The sequence below is a fragment of the Lasioglossum baleicum genome, chromosome 14 (genome assembly GCF_051020765.1).
Source record: "Lasioglossum baleicum chromosome 14, iyLasBale1, whole genome shotgun sequence".
NCBI lineage: Eukaryota > Metazoa > Arthropoda > Insecta > Hymenoptera > Halictidae > Lasioglossum > Lasioglossum baleicum.
In genome coordinates, this window is record NC_134942.1 from 13,776,744 (window position 1) to 13,800,455 (window position 23,712).

General features: G+C 38.4%; 1 protein-coding gene across 2 annotated transcripts in view; it reads left to right on the plus strand.

Annotated features, from left to right (window-relative positions):
* LOC143215938 (uncharacterized) overlaps positions 1-23,712 on the plus strand; it is a 95,677-nt gene that overhangs the window by 63,120 nt on the left and 8,845 nt on the right. The window contains exons 5-6 of one of the 2 annotated variants that reach the window (XM_076438567.1): positions 12,459-14,466; positions 14,796-17,591. In XM_076438567.1, the coding sequence (XP_076294682.1) occupies positions 12,459-14,466; positions 14,796-14,933 (2,146 nt within the window). In that variant the 3' untranslated portion in view covers positions 14,934-17,591. Of the gene's footprint in view, positions 1-12,458; positions 14,467-14,795; positions 17,592-23,712 lie in introns of those variants that run through there. The other variant, XM_076438568.1, reaches the window with a different exon arrangement.

Here is a 23,712-nt window from a genome sequence, read left to right on the forward strand (position 1 = left end):
CTGTACACCGTACGTCGCGTCGTACGTACATACACTTCCCGAAAAATTGCTCTCACTTTACGTGATCATAATTCCGTCAAAAATTGCCGTATCGATATCGTTAAACAATGGTTTGAAAACGTGAAACCTCTAGTTTCAGATGCCCTGTTTCAAATTGTTGCTATGTTGGTTTTTTACAAAGTTATAGCGAGATGAAGACAACATTGACGGATAACAAAAATTTGGTGCAACTTTGGAATATCACACGGGGAGCAACAAATTTTTTTGATAAGTCGCGTTAATATCATTTGGAAGGGCTATCTTTCCTGTGTAAATTGTGTGACTGTTCAATATTGTGCGATTTTTTTTATTCGAGTTATTCAACATTGAAGTAAATATGGGCTTTTTAACTTTAATATAATATAATATAATATAATAGTATAAAAAATTGTTATTTAATCCCGCCACCAGTAATATTGTGAAAATGTTCGAATTTTCTATCACGCGAAGTATCGATGTAAAATAAAGGAACTTCTAGTGGATCTTTAATGAAAACATAACTAAATCAACGTTGAGCTTATACAAATTATGGATGGCTATAATAAGAAAACAACTTCAAGACAAAAAATTTAGTGTTCTCAAAAGTTCGAAAAAGAAAGATACGTGTTGTTTGTCGCGCGTCTTCAGTTTAATTTTACACTAAAATATGAAAATATTGGGTTGGCAAGAAAGTAATTCTGGTATTTTAAGGTGAAATAGAGCCCAATTGTTTTTTATTCAAGCAATGAACTTTAACGAATAGGATATTTTCCACTTTGTTCGATGATCTTTTGCAAAAAAGAATAAATTAGAAAATATTTTATTGATTAAAGTTCATGGCTTGAATAAAAAAACAAAAATTTGGTTTCTACTTCACCTTAAAATACCGAAATTACTTTCTTGCCAACCCAATACATAGTATAAACGATTTTGTCTACGTGTGGCTTACTATCCTGAAAAATCTAAAAATGGAATGCAGTTGATAATTGTTCGCGGCACCATTGTATTTCGAAAATGTTCTTCCGAATCGCTGAAGCAATTCAAGGTAGTCCATCTATTTAGCCCACCCTGTATATGTATACGTATATATACTTGTATTACCTCTTCAAATATTTCCTCGGTAACCTAAGTCGTGTACGGTACTTTGGACACGATCGATCTGACACGATCACGGCGAATTTTCAGTTGGAAAAAAAGAGGCGGGGAGAAGAAAAGCAATGGATAGAGTGAAAGGTTCGTTAATCTAGCCGGAGGTCGGCCCGACACGTGCCGTGCACGCGTCGAAATCGCAAATTTTCTAGCTTCTATGGCACATTGTGCTCTCCGGCGCGGCGCGGCGCGGCGCGGCGTTCCGTACCCTTGTTGTTGTTCCCATGATGAGGCAGCCAAATAGTACGCGTACGTAAGTATGTTCTATACGCCGCACAGTGGTTCCAAATCCCCAAAAGCTGGCCAAAACCCCTAAACGTACTTCAATTTTTCCAAAAATTGGTATCCCATGGTTTTCGGGTCCGCTGATTACAAATCTGGACTCAAAATTCGAAAAAACAAAATGGCGGATCCAATATGGCGAACGCATACGTTAAAAAATTGTTACTTCTGTTCAAAAATTGGCATTCCGAGGTGTATCGTACGTATTGCGACCACAAAGCACAAGAAGATGCTCGGAAACTCATTTGAGTTGCATTCGATAATGCATCATCTGAAAAATTTGCCCGAATATCTGCTGTCTTTCTTCGCTTTGATCTTTCGCTGGAGGTTTGAAATTCTAAAGAAGGACGGCCAATGATGTTCGCATGATTGTCGCTGTCTGCATGTATACGGAATGCAACAGATACATTAAGCCACGTAGCAAACTTTCTAAAAAAGAAATCTTCCGTTCTCTTTACACTTTGCCATTTTGTCTTAATTTTAGAAATTAAAATCCCTAATGCGGTCTTTGTTTCATGATTTACATCAATTAATTTCCTGTGCTGTTCGCATATCTGATTCTGAAGGTGTTCAGATGTTATAGTAATATCACTATTCAAATAACACTTAATTATTTGAAAAATCTGTTTTCTCGTCAATCGGATTTCGTTATCACGAGACCCTGAAAGTAAATAATAGAAATCAATATTTGAAACATTTTGTCTAAGAATTAATTAAAAAGTTAATTAATTGCTTCTATAAATTAATTTACTTAGACCTGTCTGTCCCTTAAAGGTCGCTTCCTCTCTAGCTCTCTTATTAAAACGTTTATATCTCGGTAACAAATTAACGCAAAATAATGTTATTATATTGTTTTGAAATTGTCTGAATGTCAGCTATAAGAATATATAAAAAAAATAACATTTTTTTTTGAAAAATTGACCCGTGACCTTCGCAGGACGTTTCAAGGTTACTAATAAGTCAAACGCATACCATCGTCAAATGTGTTCCTTCAAACCGTAAAATTTTTATTTGAAACATTTTTTAGTATCATTCATACTTTCCGAGATATTTTGGTGAAAGCTAATAAAATGCTTACACTGAGTTATATAAAATGGTGGTACGTGAGAAATGGCGCGAATTGGCAATTAAGATTTTAGATTTTGCAAGATAATAGTATAATCTAAGACCCTATGTAAGTTATTTGCTGGAGGTGTGTGGAGGTTTTAACTTATCACTACATCTTTAAAATGTATGCGTCAAAATTTACGTTCCCCTTCCGTGTAAGTGTTAACCGGTTAACATTAACAACTCAGCACTAAAAACGATTGAACTTACCTCCACAAACTGTATCCATTATGTAGTATAAAAATCAGTAGCTTCCAATATAACTTATACACTTTGCATTTATATTTCGTACGTACGCTCACGCGCGTGAAAAATGCCTGTCTAACGAAAGCGAAGTTTCGACTACGACTGCAACTCAGGTAAAAAAATGCAAGCATTTTCCCGTTTACCCCACTACGGAGTCACTATTAGAGTACCCATCCCAATGGGTAAAAACGTCCTAGCTCATAATTCATTTTTGAGGTTTTGGCCAGCTTTTGGGCGTTTGGAACCACTGTGCGCCGCGCCGCGCCAGCACACCGATTGTGACTCACAATAATCGTGAATGTAGATATGAAATAGTAGATAGTAAATAGTAGGTATGAAATAGTAGATAGTAAATAGTAGGTATGAAATAGTAGATAGTAAATAGTACGTATGAAATAGTAGATAGTGTAAATAGCAGATCGTACATCGAATGGTGGGCGCGTATTGATGACACCAGTTTTTAATTTGGTTGAACAGTAATATTAGCAGCACGTGTCAGTTAGGCGGGAATCGGAGCGTGGGTTTCTTTTTATGGGGATGCGCGAACGGTGCGTCGCTTGTCGAGAACGAAACACCGACCGTGTAAACCAATTTGCACACCATGAAGCCCCTTTGATAGCGATCTGTAGTACGCACGAGGGTGAAGATATTTCCCACAGGAATCGGTGGTTGTGCGCATCGCTGAGAAGCGTGTTCCCACAGGAACCCCGGCTCTATGGGAACCGGTACGGATCGAAAAGTACCAAAAGTTGAATGCCTGAACCGGTTCGATGAAACAATGGAGCGTCGTTAGAATTGAAAAGCGCACGATAGCCTTCGCTGGAGAGACACTGATGAGCTCGCCGGATGTTGAAAAGATACCGACTGCTTCCGACCGGAACAATCCAGGAAGGAACTCGTTTAGGAAATCTCTTCGTATTCTCCTGATCTTGATCGACGCGCACGGCGCTATACAGCGCAATACGACACGGGCGCGGGCGTACGACAAGCTCACGACATATTATTCTCCCTTTCATTCCTACTATTCGCTTAATTACAATTTCATGATGAGAAACAGATTTTCTGCGTCTGCGATACACGCGATCGTGCGAAATATGTATATTAAAAGCAAGTCAACTTTGATTTGATCAAATCACTAATCTGTCTCTACCTACGCCCCGCAATCATAATATGTATAATATCTTACAACATGTATATATGTATAGGACAGCAACAACAAAACAACAAAACAACAAAACAACAAAACTGTTGCATCAGTCCCTCCTTGACTTAAACTTTTTATTTGAAATATTTATTTCTCTGGAATTTAGTTTCCGAGATATTCCAGGTGGGGCCAGGATAAATGCCCCACCCTGTATAATCAAATTACATATTGATAAATTAGTAGAAACATTGCCAGACGTGACAGAATTAATTTATATTTTTGAATTGACTAATATGCTAACTTTAATTTTCTCGAAACAACAACAAATGGACTTGCACCACTTTCAAAATAAACGGTGAAAATATTCGAGTACCAGTCGTATTTGAAGAAAGCAGTCGTGTCGGTATTCAATTATAGGAGGGAAAAGGTTATGCTATACATACATATAATCATCTGGCAGTCCGAGATCATGCTGAAATCTCGCATGGTAACCATTCTTAAGCCGCAGTCTTCTTCCATAGCCTTTCTTTTCTTTCACTTCGTCCTTCGTTTTGTGTACCCGTGTGCAATTACTAATTATTACCGCGTAATTATCTAACATTAGACCAACTTGTGTTCCGTTCTACGTGCGTGTGCGGTTCGCATATCAGAGTGGAATACATTATTCACGATTCGCGTTTCTTTTCTGGTTGTGCGACGTTTTGTAGTTTCTGCGATTCTTCAGTACTTATGTTTTTGCCTGCCGCGATAATACCCAATAAGTTTATTCACAATAACTTGTTCATTTTGAAACACGTTACTTTTGGTAACATCTACAATGCACCTCCGTCAACTATAAATATACATATATTTGGCATTTCATTGGGATATTTAGTATTTCTACTACACGTTTTACTTTAGACATTTTTGGAAAATAGTCACAAGCTCCGCTTGACTCATTTTATAATTCTGTATCCTTTTGACCCGGAGCGCAAACGCATTGGTCTCGGTGTCGTTGTCGTTGTCGTTGGCCACATTGGCCACGCATCGCTGAACGGTTGAAATCAAAAGCGCAGTATAGGTAAACGATTCGATCTCGTGACGTTGCGTTGGAAGCAATGCCGGCAAAAGCCTCTCCGACTATCGGATAAAAGTCCACCGAGCGTAATGGCAGCACGAGCAGTCAATTAGCAAATTCTTAGGAAATCGCTTGGCATTGCAGCTGTTGTATGTTCTGCGTGCGTAATTTACACGCGAGGGCGGACTATATTATTCGCGCTTACACTTCAGACTCGCACACTGTAATTTATTGAACGATCCGATGTAGATAACGGAAAAAAGAGGATAACATCGTGTGCAATGCCTCGCTGCCGCGAAGCAGAAATGTTGGCTAACCCAGAAACCTGGTATTAAACGGACCAACAAACAGTCCAGCGGACGTACGTTAAAAAGTTTCAGTAAATCTGCTCCGATAATAATTCTTGAATAGCTCTCCGCCGACGATTAAACGAAACTGATTTTTTCCATGTACACACATAATACGTAGCTGTACAGCTTAAAGATCGTCCAACAATTTCACGAATATAAAATTGTTATTATACTAGCAACTATGTAGCCTTTTGTTTTGACTTAACCTTCTGTTATTCGCCCTCGACTTTCTATGTATAACTGACTAGACATAATTTTATATCGCTCCTACATAAATAAATTTTTATTCAATTAAAGAAATACTTTAATCCAAAATAGATATTTTCTATACCGGTGCATGTGATTTTGTAGTTGTAATTGAAATTTCAAGATTAAATCGAGGGAAATTTCAAGTTTTAAATTAAGGGAAATTTCCAGTTTAAATTGAAGGAAATTTCCAGATTAAGTCGAGGGAAATTTCAAGTATTGAATTAAGGGAAATTTCAAGTATTGAATTCAAGGAAATTTCAAGTTTTGAATATAGGGAAATTTTTCAAGTTAAAATCGAGGAAAATTGCAAGATTAAATCGATGGAAATTGCAAGATATTTTCTATATCGGTGCATGTGATTTTGTAGTTGTAAAACAAGGATTATTAAGCATAACTTTCAAATTTGCCAAAATCTCTCGAAAGTTACTAATCGATAATTCTTCGTTCCAGCGTTCCGAATATACACTACATATATGAACTCTCGAACTTCCATTCACGAGAGATCACCAATTCCTCAGTCTATAGGAGCAATCGCTGCTTTCGAAAATGGTAAAATAATCATGGAAATGATTGAACAGCTTGCGTTAAGGGCAGGTATTGAATAACACGGAACCATGTATGTATGTCGGGACTGGCAGCGCGTATCTCGTGTCGAAACTTTTTTCCAGCGAGGTCGCACGAAGCATTTGGCCTCAAACTTTCAGTCGCGTCGAGCCGCCCCGTGCCGCCCCGCGCCGCGCCGCGCGCCGTGTCGATTCAGATAAAAAATCTGAACGTGAAAAACTTCGTTGCAAGCTCGGCTGCTCGCTAAACGCTGGAAAACGTTCCTCGATCTTTGTGTTTTCGGAAAACCGCTGTGAACGTGCTATCCCCGAGCACGACAATTATCTAAACTCCGCACTCCGCACAGAGTACGACAGTAATGGTGTTTTGGAGTTATTTAAATTGAAATACATCTCGTGCACTACTAACTTTTCGACATACATAGGTTAGTACTCGTTTTTATAACGAATGTCCAGTTGCATCAATTGATGTATTAAAATATACCTCATTCCATTAAAAAAAAAATATCGATGACCTTGAAATCTCATTAAAAAAATGACCTCGAAAATTTTTTCCCTTACACCGTTACATGTGGCCCTTCAAACAGTGTAACTTTTGTTTCTCTCTCTCTCTCTCTCTCTCTCTCTCTCTCTCTCTCTCTACGCCGAAAATATTCTAAATTATTTGTACATTGTTTCGTGCCGCGAACCAAGTTCGTAACACGATCAAGTTAGAAATTAAAGAATGCCTTTGCATAGCTGCCAAAGTGAGGCACATTTCGTGTCGGCTCAATTCTTTGCTCGCACTACTTTGGCTGTCTACTCTAGTCGCGTTTCATTTGCCTCTCTTTCTCCCGCCCTCTCTCTCTCTCTCTCCTTTTCGCTCTTCCGTCTCCCTACTACCATTCATTCCCTCACTGTTGCTTCTACTTCCCCATTCTCGTACACTTGTTGCTTCGTCACGGAATCAACTTGTCCGAAATTTTTACCCTCGCCTCGTCACGAATCGCAAACAAATTGGAGCGGACGGCGATACTGTAATACTTTCGCCAGAAAAAAATGTTCGCACAGAGGATATAAATTTTTCTCATGCAAGTCAAAATACTAGTGCCAGCGCAAACGCCAAGTTCCCTAGGTTGTAAAGTTTGAATTAGGTAAGTACAACAATCATTGGCCTCTGGGAATTGGTCTTTCCCGATATCATAGCCCCTATAGGCAAGAGGAACTTGGTCTATCCTTCTATAAATGGTTGAGGAACTTGGTCTATCCTTATCTATAAAATTGAAAATTGAAAAATGGTTGTATCTCGGGAACGGTGCGTCTATCGCAAAAATAACGAAATTTTCGAAAGGCTTTAACCCAAGGCATATAGGGTATGTCCAACCACATGACGTACGTGGTCTTTTGATTTAAAGAAAAAAAAAATTTTTTTCGGGGTTTTCGAGAAAAAAAATTTTTTTTTCAGGATTTTCGAATTTTCTTGTTGGTTCTGATATGAAAGACAACTGATTCCAAATTTTCAAGTTTCTAGCTTCTCTGGAAGTGGGTTAGAATTAACATGATCCTCCTCCTCATCATCCTCCTATTACATATATTCCAAGAATTATGCGTTTTTGGCGTATTTATATCTCAGGTTCCAGGCTAGGTAGAAACTTGCCTCTTACATGAGAGTTAGTTGATATTATAACTAGCTCACATACAAATTTTGGTTGGCCTCGGTTACCGGGGAGAGCGGCAGTGGGGGTGCCAATATGTCTAAAAGCGCTTAACTCTGGTTCGAGATATACTACTCGGCAGCTTAGAGGAAGCGGGAGGGGAACTTGGTTCGCGCGCTGCCGCGCGCGTTGATTCTATCCAAAATTAAAGCTGACAAAATGTGCTACAAGATTGATTGCATTCTGTTTTTCGCTATCTCGCATACTTTCCAAGATATCCGAGCTCAAAGTTCACTAATTGTGAAAAAGAAATTTTTGCCTTATTTGACTGGCTAACTCTTCAGCACAATTAGTGAACTTTCAGCGCGGATATCTCGAAAACTATGCGAGATAGCGAACAACTGAATCGAATCAATCTTGTGGCACATTTTGTCAGCTTTAATTTTATATATGTAGTATGGTATTATCGCTAGGACATATATGTATAATTTCCAAGATATAAGCGGAAAACCGAAAAAGGTGACTTCTATGCATGCCCCCCCTGTAGCCCGCTCGCCTCCTAGGAGTAGGGACATTTAGTATCTTTACCTCCTAACTAGTCCAAACAAAGACCCAAAGTTAAAAATTGTGTTCCTTCCATTTCCCTCTACGCCCACCTTATATGAGCATTCATTGACTGGACTAGATAGTTCTGCTCTGACTGACAATAATGAAATGTTTCAGTTGCGTAAGTGTTCTTGTTTCTTCGTCGACTGAATATAGGAATATTTAAACGGACTTGTACGAAGATTATTATTTGTTCGATGAAATTGCTGTGAAAATGAGTGAAACGATGTACGCGGGTCAATTATATCTGAGTGTTTGTTAGATGATACATGATAATTTTGCTCGCGTAAGGTAAAAGGAGCGTGGATAGGCGCGCAGAAGCGAGCTATATTAAATGCATGTCCTAACTACCTGGAGTACGTGATGAAGCATTCCATTGCACATGACTTAACATCACGACGTTCGTCGACAGTATCATAGAGGGAATTTCATAGCTCTCCATTAACTCCTTTGTCAGCACGGTGATGGCTCTTTGATTACAGAGACGCAAATTCATTTAACCAGTGCATCCCTGCAGGCTACTCCGCTGGATCTCGCGCACGATAGCCAATAATTATTCAGCTATTCAATATTCTATCGTAAGAATTTTCAGATGATCCACAGAAGTAGTGATAGTTGGAGCCGTTCGCATAGAATTCGTTAGATACGACTAGACCATTGCTAGATAGCGTTAAACGTCGGAAATATGGGACACCTGATTTCAGATGCCTGCAAAAGTAAAGGAACATGCTGTTCTTAACAGTGCCGTAACGCGAGGGCGCAACTGGGTTTGGAGCGCAAAACAAAGAATACCGGATCCGGTTGAGGGTCGCTTGGACGCTTTTCAAATCTTGCAAAAAAATTACGAACTCTCATTGCAAAACACGTATCCAAATCTAGACATAGAATCAAGGATTTTCATAACAATGCCTGTGTAACAACAGCTTCCTGCAAACGATCGTTTAGCAAATTAAAAGTTGTAAAATCGTACCTTCGTTCTTCTATTGGACAGTAGAGCTACTGAACAAACATGTCTATAATATCAATTGAAAAAAAAGATGTTGCCAAAACATTAAATTATGACGATATAATAGATGTGTTTGCAAATGATAAAACGAGAAAAATTACTTTATAAACTATGCTGAACTATTTTATGTTTTAATGTATTATTTTAACATATACCTATTTTTGTATTTCTTTTATTTTGTCGTCTGAGAATATGAATAAAAATTTGTTCTTATTTTCTTCTTCTAAGAAATTCATAAACACTAAGCAATCGATGAAAATTGCGAAAGAAATCTGATGGAAGGATTAGCGAATTAAATTTTATTTTGATGGAAGCCAATTTTCCAAGATTTCAAAGTTGTGATTCCTTTTACCACGCTTATATTAGCTTGCCGAGTTGTTGTCGTTGTCGTTGTCGTTGTGTGCGTCAAAATCTTGTAATCGAATTTTAAATCACTTCCCGATGAGCTAGAGACTTGAAACTTTAAACGTAGCTCTGAATGATCTTGTATTTTCTGTCCGTACAGTTGTAGAGCATGAAAAAACTATGCACTACAATGGAGAAAAAACCAAGATTGAAAAATAAAAAATTTTAAAGTTCGATGATAGTCCAGTCAATGAATGCTCGTAAGAGGGATGTAGAGGGAAATGGAAGGAACACAATTTTTAACTTTGGGACTTTGTTTGGACTAGTTAGGAAGTAAACATACTAAAAGTCCCTACTCCTAGGAGGTGAGCGGTATATGTATGTATAGGGGGGCACTTAGAAGGTCTCCTTTTTCGGTTTTCCGCTTATATCTCGGAAACTATGCGTCCTAGCGACAAGACCATTCTATACAAAATTAAAGTTGACAAAACGTGCCATAAGATTGATTCTATTCAGTTCATAGTTGCATAGTTTCCGAGATATCCGCGAAATCGAAATATCGAAATTGAAATACATCTCCTGAACTACTAAATTTTCGACATACATAGGTTAGTACTCGTTTTTATGACGAATGTCCCGTTGCATCGATTGATGTATTAAAAAATACCTCATTCCATCTAAAAAAAATATCGATGATCTTGAAATCTCATAAAAAAATGAACTCGAAAATTTTTTCCCTTACACCGTTACATGTGGTGGCCCTTCAAACAACAGTGCAACTTTGTCCTAAGAAGTTTTTTTGTACAACGAAAAGTAACGCAGATATTTAGGTGTTCTGTTTCTCTTCGGACTCACCCTGTATAACGAAAACCCATTTGTTTCGATAACGGTTACGTTCAGTCGAGTAGATATTCATTCGATAGCAGACAAAATGTGATTTAATGAACTCACGAGACAAACTTGCGATTATATTTACGCGGTAAAGCAGGGATATGTGACACAAATCGGTTGCAAACATTCGTGTGCCTTCTCTAATTAGATAATTCCCCGATGATCGAACGAAAACGCGAAAGTTGGATCAGCGGCTACACTTGGCAGGATACGATCGCAGGACATGAAAACCTTCTAGATGGAAGTTCATTTTCTACGCGGTAAACCTATGCATTAAAAGAATTTAAAAGAACCGTTTCCAGAGGAAAGTGATGGTAATGCTAATGATTTTGGTATACGATTAAATTGCTCACGGTTGAGAATGGCCTGCCTCTACATTGATCGATTGAAGAATAATTTTCAACGAGCCCACCATTTCAGTCAACGCGGGAACAACGGCGAAATCTGGTGTCCTCGATCTTCGATAGATCGTCTTTGTAATTACAAATGTGAACATATGCCCGAAGCCTCTTCGAACATAAGCGTCTCGGTGAAATTCAATTCCGCAGCACCAAAAATCTTTACTATTGGCTTGCCACCGGATTACCATGACTCGAGTAACGATTACTTTTCGGTGATCGCTGTCAAGGAACTCCTCAAGCAATATCTGGCCTACCTTCTTCAAAGGTATTACGATCGATATATTCAAATACATTCTTAAATATGTGATGTATTCCAAAAACCAGACTTTGGCATTATCTAAAGAAATTATTTGATAAATAATATAATGTATACAGGGTGAGTCCGAAGAAACCGAACACTTAAACTTAAATATCTCCGTTACTTTTCGTTGTACAAAAACACTTCTTAGGACAAAGTTGCACTGTTGTTTGAAGGGCCACATGTAACGGTGTAAGGGAAAAAATTTTCGAGGTCATTTTTTTATGAGATTATCATCTCGCTATAACTTTGTAAAAAACCAACATAGCAACAATTTAAAACAGGGCATCTGAAGCTAGAGGTTTCACATACGGTGCACTTTTGCGAAATCTGATCCAACATAGTTTCAGCCAGTTTCCCTTTTCTCCGCTAGTATAATATTTTTTCTTACCCTTTTTGAATTGCGTTTTGTAGATTTTTGGCTGAAACGAAAGATTTGGCTCGTTTCATTTCGTGTAAAATAAATTTATTTTGTTGTCTACATTGTTCTCTAACATCATAGTAAACCTGTGGTGTGGTTACCACGTGACCTCGCCACCTATGTCCACGGAAATTGGACTTGTACCACTTTCATAATCAATCGCTACGCAATTTCTTTTATTGGCCAATTTTAACACTTTACCTACCGGAAGCCTATTAATGGGGTTTTCGATAATTGTGCTGTATCAAAAGAAAGTATAGAAATTTGATTTTATATTGCGATCTTAAATGAAAGTATTAGATGACGTTATTGAGGGTGATTTGTTAGTTCACAATGAAAATTGCTGTTGCTATTGAAGGTTCCACTAAAAAGTGACTAAACGCCATGTACCATAGATTTTTCAAAATTATGCAATAATCACCGGTGAGTAATGTGTTAAATTGAACAAAGCATTGGCATTTTTTAAGACATTAAATGTTAACTAGTCATAAATAAAAAGTTTACACTAATTTAATCACAAATTATGTGATATCTCATTTCTTTTTTAAATTTACTTGATTCACCACTTTCAAAATAGACGGTCCATATCTTGACTCTATCCGTATGTTGAAATGCCACGTGTCTGGAAACGCCACGAACTTTTGTTCGAATCCAAGACCATACCGTGCCTGACCTATGCAATTTTTTGCAGATATCGCAGCTATTTCCGCTCTTCTTCGAAGCTGGTCTCCCATGATAGTTGCCATCGGAACATGTGCTCGTTTAATTCCCTCGTCTCTATCGTGTCGAAATGTTCGAAAGAGTTCGCCAAGAATATATTGGACGCGAGCAAAGGATCAAATCATGCAGCGCCGTGTTGTCGTAAACACCATAAATCTCCGAATGAAATTGGATCGCAGAATGCGCAAACTTTATCGAGAAATATCATGAAACCAGATTTTCCTGATGAGCAGTACGTTGAACAACAATCCAGAAAAAAGATGTACCGCGGTGATAGTAGCGCGGTGAACAACGAGGACGAAGAAATTCCATCAGAATCAAGAACCGAACGTCTTATAGATGGTACTATTTCATCCGACCGATCAAACGCTTCCGGGGACGCGTACTCCAATTATTATGACTCGCCGATTCCCGTGGCGAAGAGAAGTATTTGCGTCCAAACCTCGAGGAAAACGAAATCTCGTCGCAAGGATTCTCGTCAAAAGAAAAAGAGAGAGAGCAACCGGAAGGACAACAATTCTGTCCTGGATTCGACGGAAATGCCGTCCTCGCGAGACATTCAGACCATTTTCAGGACTAACAGCAAAGACTTCAATCGCGAAGAGAGCAACATGAACCTCGACTTGTTGGAAACACGCGGGAGGAAAACCGAAGGGAAGTCTTGCTCGAACACGTTGCCCGATGAAAAAGGAAACGACGATTTCACGATGATCTACCAGAAATGCGCGGAACGGAATCGATCGGCTTCCACCAGAACCGAAACGATTTTAACAAACGAATTCTACAAGAATATCGAAACGTCCGACAATGAAACGACAATTAACCCGGCGCAGTTCAAACGCAACAACAGTCCTCCCCTGAACGGTAGAGAAGGAGTTTTCCTCGCGAATTCTATCGAGACGCTCTGCGACAGCGCGTCGTTGTACGAAATCGCGAACGTATCGCAGACACCTCGAGATTTCCCATCGGAAGACAAATCCTCCGAGACGATCATTCTCGGAAACATCAAAAAGCGATTGGAGGAGGATTACGACGATTATTTCTCGTTCGACGAGTTCGAGGTGTTCGAAACGTGGCCGAAGCTTACTCCGAAAATCAATCGGACCTCTTCCGATAGCACGATAGATTACTACGTGCGCGATCAGAGATCCGAAACGGCGGCGTTACCGATGCAAACTGGCAATGAGTCGCTAACCGAATATCGGAAAGCGAAACACTCGGTGAAAGGCGTGCACCGCGATCGCAAGGAATCGCTCCAAGCCAATAATTTAACGTACTCGTTCTCCATTCATTGCACCAATTCGAATCTGAGTCACTCGCAGAGTAGCTATTACACCCCATCGCAAGAGCAAGATGTCTCCCCATGTTCGTCGTCAGTCGAGTACTGTTCGGCGAGCAATAATTCCTCGTCGATCTTCTCTCGCGCCGGGCCACATTTCAACTTGCTCGCGACCCGTCAAACTCCTCAATCAAGTGTGGCGTACAATTGCGCACTCGAGACATCACCTTTATCGGACGATCACATCTTGTCCGAAAGCAATCGAATTTTTCAGAACGGTAGCGAACGTTTCAGCGAAACGCAGATCCGTCGTCGTCGTCGTCGTCGTCGTCGTCGATCGAGTTCGACGAGAAATATGTCGAAGCTGATCACAGAATCGTTCGACTCTGGGGTGCTGACCGACTACTCGCGCGATCATCTTCTTTCGTCGAGCGAGCGTTCAGGGAACGCCCGGAGACCGATCGATCGCTCGGACCGGAGCTGCTGCTTTGCAAGAGAACCGAGCTCACTACCGACTTACGACTTCGATTTGGACAGCAGTTACTCGGATGACTCGTTGAATCGAAGACTGGAGGTCGCGGTGAAACAGTTCACCGAGGACCTGGTTTTGACCGAGAGGAAGGTCAGATTGAAACTGAGACGGCTGGAGAATCCATCGAGATCCAGGCAGTACACGAGACGGCGGCCAAGAAGGCTACAAGTGCGTATTCGTGTATCGTCCGTTAGTCCAGTCAATGAATGCTCTATATGTATGTATAAGGGGGTGTAGAGGGAAATGGAAAGAACACAATTTTTTACTTTGGGACTTTGTTTGGACTAGTTAGGAGGTAAACATACTAAAAGTCCCGTTTTTACGGTTTTCCCTTTATACCTCGGAATCTAAGTGTCCTAGCGACCAAGTGACCATCCATTACAAACTTAAATCTGACAAAATGTGCCACAAGACTGATTCCATTCAGTTCATTTCGCTCGATAAATCCTAAATGCCTAATTTAACAGATTTTTACGTAAACATTGTGAATTAATTAGGTGCAGAAAACGTCAATGTGCACCGCGCAACGCGACTCCTCGTGCGATTTTTACTGGTCCCACGACGATGACAAAATTGCCAGCAGTTCCACACCGCCCATACTTTCCCTCTCCGATTCCGAAATCGATCACGTATAATTCTTCGCGGATACAGACATAACCTCGCGGAACAGTCCTTGAGCCGGAGAGGAGCATATCAGGTAACGATTATGCGACGTGCTTGCGCACATCTCACTCTTACAGATGTTTGCTACTTCTTCTGTTGCTTGACACTATATTGGCATCGGTAGGCTGCGGATTTCACGCGTTTATCAGAAACATGCTGTTGTTTGATTTTCATCCTATTGAACGTGTTAAGGAAGAAAATAATTTGTAGCGATTCGGGTGGAAAATTGTTATTGCGCATACAGGTTCGCAGTCTAGTGATCGGTTCGGTTAGATAACCGTAGAACGTTAGCTTCTAGTTGAAAGGTTCTAAAAATCTTTGTCATCTGTGTTTATCCTTCTTTCGGTAATTATGTTAAATCGTTGACAAATCTTTATCGAGCTATACAGAAATTATATTTCATTAAACGTTTCTATCGACGACGAACTTACTACGACGAATTAGTTTTCTTCTTGTTAATTTGTACACTAAATGAATAACAACTATTTTATCATGCGTGTGTATGTGTTATATATACACTCCGAGACGAAAAGATAGCAGACTTTGAAATTAATGTAATATATCTGTTGATTGTGTGTGAACATTAGAAACTCAATTTCTTTTATACACATATTTTTAGTGTGTCTTTCTAATTAACATGTATGAATAAAATGAAATGAAGCTTCATTAACTTATCGATTTTTAATGAATGAAGTAGAATTATTAACGAAATATAGAGGTACAAAATGATAGTACACTTAACGAAAAACTTGAAATATAACAGAATTAATCGACAAAAAATCAATGCTCAATATTTTGTAGGACCTCCTTTACAGCTAACGACTTTAATCGCAATCAGTTTGGTAAAAATTTACACAATTTTTTAATACTGCTTTGGATAATATTCTTCCATTCGTCCAAAATTTGTTAACAACTAACAATTTAAGCATCAAACCTGCATAACACTGAAATGGGAATGTAGCCAAGCATTTTGCATTTTACATTCTACAATCTTGAAAGTTCACCAATCAAGTCTTTAATGTTAGTAAATTAATTATGAAAATGTTACTTGTCAAACTATTCGAGGTTATTCGCGAAATTTCGTCACTTCCGTAACGCTCGACCGCGTGTCACCTCCGTAACGCTAGACAATTGTAGCCCACTCAGCAAAACAGTTTCACTTGAAAAAGTTTTTCAAAATGTTGAACTCCGAAAATTGACTTTCGGCCAGTAAAATCGCGTTCTCGGACCACTGCGGAGCGTAGAGCGTGGAGATCGTGAAAGTGATGCTCGACGATGCGACGGGCAACAATCAAAATGTGGAGACACGTCGATTTTCGCTTGGCTCAACAGAAGTTCGACCACATCATTAGACGAGACTGACCGTCTCTGTACTGTGGTTTCCTTTGATGGCAGTCGAAACGAGCGTACTCGATATCCAGCTGAGCGGAAATGCATAAACGACCAACAGACGGGACAGCCCCGGACCTTTTCCTCATTCCATGCGCTGAAAACATAGAAGACTGCTCGGTCTCCGCTCGTATTAGCGCTCTGACAACGGCAGTTTCCGAAACGTTTCCCTATCAAACGAGGATTCAGGAAGTCTCTCGGAAAAGTGGCGTTGAGAGTGGACAGCGAGTGCCCCGATCAAAAGGAATCTTCTGTCTCCTTCGAAAACTCGAATATGGTTTTGATTTGCAGGAAGTTACGCTTTCCGCTTGTCCGACACAAATATACATTTGTACTACATACGCCTGGTACAGGTATTCTTTGCAATGCTACATCCTCGGTAGCAAAGACAGCACGAGCGTGCCATCTTTAGTTCCTCAACGGTGCACGTACAATTCTGCGTGTGCAACCTAAGTTCACGAGCCATGCGAATCGCTGCAAATATGTAAGTCACGACATCGCAATGTTGCGTGCATACCTACAAGTACCCAGATAGCACGGGACGTCTTACAGACGTCGTTTTCTCGTCTGTTCTACGTCTTTACGTCTTACGTCTCGGTAAGACGCTCTTTATCATAAATCATAGAAATTTTCAGTACTTTGGGACTATGTACTTTGGGACCATTCGTCGTCCATTTTCGCCAAACACGAAATTATTATTATATTATTATATATATTATTATAATAATATACTATTATATAAATAATAATATACAATAATAAATAATGAATAATATGATATATAATAATATAATAATAATTTCGTGTTTGGAGAAAATGGTCGACGGGATAATCCCAAAGTACCGAAAATGTCTATGATTTCTTTTGGTACAGCCCAACTATTTCAAAGCCTATTAATAGGCTTCCGGTAGGTAAAGTGTTAAATGTATCGAGCATTAGTTTTCCGAAGGGTTTACGTCGAAAAGTATTCGCATTCGAATTTGGACGAAAACCTAGAAACTTTTTCCTATTGCGTACAAAGCTGGCAGAGATGTCGAAGATCTCTGTGTGTCCTACATACAAGATCCGAGATTACCACGATATTTATTTCTCCCTTTGTATAGACTCTCTCGCATTGGCTCAAGGAAACTGATATGGACACATAGAGACACTCGTATAACTACGTGTGCACGTGTACGTATGCATGTACGCGTACGTGAGTATGTATGTAGACATATGTATATATAATGTGTGTGTATACAATATATATATATATATATATATATATATATATATATATATATATATATGTGTGTGTGTGTGTGTGTGTGTGTGTGTGTGTGTGTGTGTATCTATATATATAATGTATATACAGATATACATATATATCTCAGGGAACTCCTGGGAATTAGATATCGTAGACTCGGTGTAAGATGCTTTTCCACGGCTGATCCTCCTTTACGTGAATGCGGATTTCTGGAATGGTTGAATTCAACCACAATTCTCCTCCTTTCTGCTTCATTCCTGCTCCTCCTTTTATCTCTCCATCTGTCTCTCTTTCAAACCACATCTCAGTGTACCCGACTAATTATACGCTACTCGTCTGTAATTTTTCTCACGTGACAACAAATTTTCTCCCCCTACTCTACGTCTTATAAATTAAATAAATATGATTATCGGTCGTAATTTTGGTAATCAAAGTGTGACACTTTTGCAAATTAATTAGACACTCGACGTTTCGATCCTGATGTGGGTCTTTTTCAAGAGTAAAATTTTGCGTCTGAAAAATAATGTGAATATAATATATTATATGTAAAAATAAAAATACTATGAAGATACACAATAAACTACTTTTACATACTTGCCATAACAGAGAAATTACATTTGAAAATTATTATAAGTGAACTGTTTCCACACTGAACTGACGTCTTATACAGTGGACGAAATTTCTATAAGAACATCATAATTTACTGGGAAAAGTTCATTTATTCGGTAAATTTATGTTAGTATAGTGTGAAAACCTTATGAATACCAATGTATTATTACCGTAAAGTAGCGCATGTAAACAAATTCGAAAGTTCTCAGTGTTGTAAACAAAAATATAATTGAATGCTGATCGTACCAAGTACGAAATTTGTATAAGAACGATAAGTTTTTCTCAGTTCTGTATCCAGTATCCATCATTACTACAAGAAACATCGTCCATACCTCGGACGGAGTAAATATTGAAATTTAAATACAAAATTTTTTAACATACATATGTATAATAATTCTTCATTTATTAGAATGCCATGCGGACAAGTTTTAAGTTCCGAAGAAAGTATAAAAATAGATGCATACACCACGATGCAGGTTTCTCTATTCGAGAGATAGCCAAAAAAAAATGAATAGATCTAGTACTTGCATACATCATTTTCGAAAATTGCGTGAAAAATATGGCAAAAACCATTATACAGGTGGAAATACGAAACTCACAAGGCGTGATCGTTCTCGTATTTTTAAAGAAATATTAACTAATACATAATAGCACTGCCAGTAAAGTAACAAGAGTTTTGGATCTGCCAGTAACTACACGACGCAACGACGGTTTTCGAGAAAATTGAGAAAACGTTAATTTTAAACTCATTTTGCTCGAATATCCCCTAAGCTACTTATCGTATCGAAAAATGTGTTTAACAAAACCTGAACATTTTCACATTCCTCATCTTTTGTGTTATGTTACTTTTCCTCGTAAAAACAACGGTTTTCGAGAAAATTGAGAAAACGTTATTTTTAAACTCATTTTAATCGAATATCTTCGAAACTATTTATCGCGTCGAAAAATATGCAGATTTTTTGCCGGAGATTCTATATGCATACATATTTTTTGTTTTGAAGGTCTTAAAATGTTTAGACTCCCACCTTCTTAAGGATCAAGGTTTTATAGAGAGAACTGCGTTTAGAAAAATCCTCTAAAATGAACCATTAAATAAATATCAGCAAATCCGTGAGACGTTGTACGGGCAAATGATGATGCGTACGATAATGGATAACGCATTGGTCGACCGAATAAACTGACGCGTTTTATTGACGATTTTTCTAAACGCGGTTCTCTTTATACATATAAGATCTTGGCCCTTGTGAGAAAGTAGACATCAAACATTTTTGAGACCATAAAAACAAAAAAAAATACATAGAATCTCCGGAAAAAATTCTGCAATTTAAAAAAATGAGTTCTGCAAGTTACTAAAAGTACAATACTCATTACACCATATACACCATATGTATACACCAAAATAAACGGTCCATATGTTTCGGTCCGAATGTCGAAAATAAGGTACATACATCTACCCTACCTCTGTAGCATTCCTTGCTACGGATAATACTAACGACTTAATGCACGATGTCGATATTAGGTAAGACACCCTGTATACTAATCGTAAAAAAGAAATGGATCGAACCTATGCGCCGATAACACATAAACTAATTTCTATTAATTCGTTACGATCGACAAAACGGAATATTTGTAAAAGAGAAACTTGTGGAATCAATATTTCGGCGAGGCAATAAAATGTACTCGAAGATAGCTTGGGGTCGCGTAAGAAAGAATCAAATGTTACAGAAGAAGTAGAGGGTCGGACATCGCATTCGAAAGATGGCCCGGCAAACAGAGCACAGCGCTTTTATCATTAGGTAAACAATCCCCAGCTATTGCTTGCACTATACGGTACGGTACCACAATATCGCTTCGATGCCTTGTAAACGACAAACATCTGTGGGATAATAACTGTAAAAGCTTTTGAAAAGCACGTTCCTCGAATCTCTGTCGTTGCGCACTGGATTTCTTGAAAGGAACATTTACGATTCTGACTGAGTATGTGTATCCTTCTTGGATCACGCAGTTACACCAGAAACGTATACTACAGGGTGTCCCAAAATTCGTGAAAATCCCAAAAGGGGGTGGTTCCTGAGACCATTTCAAGCGACATTTTCCTGTGCAAAAATGTTATCCGCGGCTTTGTTTAGGAGTTATCAACGAAAAACACGGACCAATCAGAGCGCGATCTAGACGCGAGTTGCCACAGTCGGCCAGTAGACTGTTGGCGCGCCGCGCCGCGCCGGGCCGACTGTGGCAACTCGCGTCTAGGTCGCGCTCTGATTGGTCCGTGTTTTTCGTTAATAACTCGTAAACAAAGCCGCGGCTGACATTGGTGCAAAGGAAAATGTCGCTTCAAATGGTCTCAGGAACCACCCCCTTTCGGGATTTTCACGAATTTTGGGACACCCTGTATACACGGTGTGATATACTAGAATGTTTTACGTTATTATATTACTTAATCAAACATTAACATTATCGATATCCAGTGGCGCACCCTAGGGGGCCAAGACCATCTCCTCCCAAGAAATAGGAGATACATAATACAATCAATTTCAACTCTTCGATTTCAATTTCAATTTTTCAATTTCAACTTGAATTTTTCAAATTTAGATTTCAACATCGATTTCAAGGTCAATTTCTACTCTTGTATTTCAACTTCAACTTCGACTTCAATTTCCATTTCAACTTCAATTTCAACTCTTCGATCTCAACTTGAATTTTTCAAATTTCAACTCCAATTTACATTTCAACTTGAATTTTTCAATTTTAACTCTTCAATGTTTCAAATCTTTCAAAGTTAAACCTAGCTTTATCAGAAGAACGCATGTGGAATTGACATAAAAAGTGTAATAATAATAACAATTGCAATTAAATCACTATAAAAATAATAAAAATTAAAGTTGAAATTGACGAGTTGAAGTTGAAATCGAAGTTGAAATGCAAATTGTAGTTCAAATTTGAAAAATTCAAGAGTTGAAATTCAAGTTGAAATCGAAGAGTTGAAATGGAAATTTGAAGAGTTTTAATTGAAGTTGGAATTTGAAAAATTCAAGTTGAAATTTCAAATTATTTCAAATAATGTGTCTCATACAGGATTGATTTTATCAATTATTATCAATGGCTGAACCACCGGACGCGACAATAGAGATTATAATAAATATTGCAGAAAATGTAAGAAAATTGGTCATCTCGTAATTTTCCTAAACCGATACACACCAGTCGCTTTTAATGCTCGGTAGATTCTCATTGTCAGTATTAATATTGTATCTACGTACAACTGCAACAAAGTACCTGTCGATTTATTACGTAAATGTAAAATTGAATTGGATCCAGTGCGTACGTATTGAATAATATTCTTTGTGCGAGTAGCTGAAATAAACACTGGTTATTACCACTGTAGGGATGCATAATTTTGCCGCATTCGAAGTTAGTAACCGAATCAATTCGCAGAAATAGGATCTGCCGTTCGCTTAAAATCGCTTTTACGAAAGGTGCGGCCTTTTATTTCATGTCACAGTATTAGAACCCGATTGCCTCCGGAACCGAAAATTGTGTTGACCCTACCCAAAGGATGTCTTTGCTCGTCACCAGACTTACTTCATCCCCGACTACTCTAGAAACTTTCCTCCGCATCAATCTTTTCTTTCGGTAATCGTTCGGTGTCCCTGATCAAATTCCTACGTTTCTTGCCAATGAATATTATTATTATTATTTATTTATTTATTGCGTCATACTAAATAAGGTTTCTGCAGTATACAATACAATAACAAACAGGTCGGACAGTAAACATTTCTAAAGTGCCCGAAATTTCCATAAAGCCACCTGTATATTTTGACGTATTTTTTAAAAATATTGTCAAGTTTACTACTGTTTATCATTTACAATTATATTTAGTGGATACTAATCATAAATCTACGAGTATCTGCTCGGAAATGTTCACTTTTTGGGTGTGTTTACATCTTTTGCAGCACGAAGCGAAGTACAAGTGCGAAATTTCTATAAAGCCACTTAGAGTTTGTGCTTATTGTTAGACTCTGAGTGAATAAGTCCAGCTAGGTACAATAATAAAGAAGTGTAACTGCAGTTGAGAAGAAAGGATTTCCGTAAAAATAGATCTGTAAATTTATTGAAATCGTAATATCGCTGCTCCGGAAGTATAATGACACAACTGCAAAATTTGAAATTTTACAGGACAAGCAAAAGAAAAATAATTCCAATTTGTCGTAATAGAATGACCTATATGTATGTTAGATTCGATTTAATTCTTCTATGAGAGTAGTTTATAGACATCGTGGGTTATTATTGCAACTTACAAAGTACAATTATATGTCGATTTACAAACATCTAGTGAATGCATTTTTGAGCCCGCCAACACAATAAAGTCAATTTCACAAAATTTTACAGTTGCGTCATTTGATACTTCCGGAGCAGCGATATGTTATATGTATTTTAATTTCTCTTATGCAATAATCACCGGTCGGTGATGTGTTAAGTCATGGGTGGTTCCAGCGTTAATAGAGTATTATATTTTCCGAAAAAATTGTCTTATACACATTACACATACACACGCGCAGGCACGCACGGACACGCCACAAAAATGAACACCTATACACACACAGCCTGAAACACAGTGGTGCAGATAGATACGTAGGACGCGCGAAAAGGGGGAGCTTCCCACGGGAGAAAGCGATTCTGAAAATTCTTCGAAGACACGTCAATAAAGGTCTATGGCGCTATATGTATGCTCGAGAAAGCCCCTCTCACACGCTCGCTCACGGATTCTTTCTTTCCTGTGTACACTTTCTTATCCAGCGCGCTCGGGAAATTGTATTTCAGCCCGGCGAATAGCAAAGCGAAGATGACAAAGTCACGAAGAAAAATTGCGAAATTGCTTCCTGCAGCGGCGCACTGAGATATTTCGAAGGTATACATATACCAACCTCCTCGCGCGTAGTCTATCCATCGATCAAACCCTACGATAGACAGATGAGAACGGAAGCTGCGGAAACAAAGTTGCTCTTGTTCGATTAAATCAGCCGTTTATTATGAAAGTGACCCAGGTCCGTTTTCGAGAAAAATGAAGCTAGCAATTCTAATATTTACATTTCTACGTTATCTTTTCATTCCGAAGCAAATTGTAACGAATATAATTTAAAATCACAAAGATTTTGTAAAAAGGAAATTAGCTGGTTAATAGAATGATACAAATTTTTATTTTGAAAGTGGCCAAAGTCCATATGTACGTTCTAAATTTGGGTATCCACAATTTTCATGACAATAATGTTCGGGATGAAACTATTGCGCACGGTTCCCTAGAAGTAGCTTCATCTATCTTGAAACATCTTAAAAAATCTAAGAAATGTAGGCTATTATAACTTACACAGTGTCATGTGTGCCGGGACAGAATGGAAATATTAAAGTAGCTTTAACGTGGCTAAAAATTGTTCAAACTGTTGAACATAATGTAGAAATCATAGACCGTAAATTCTTAGTATCAGGACATTCGGTTTTACCGAATGACAGAG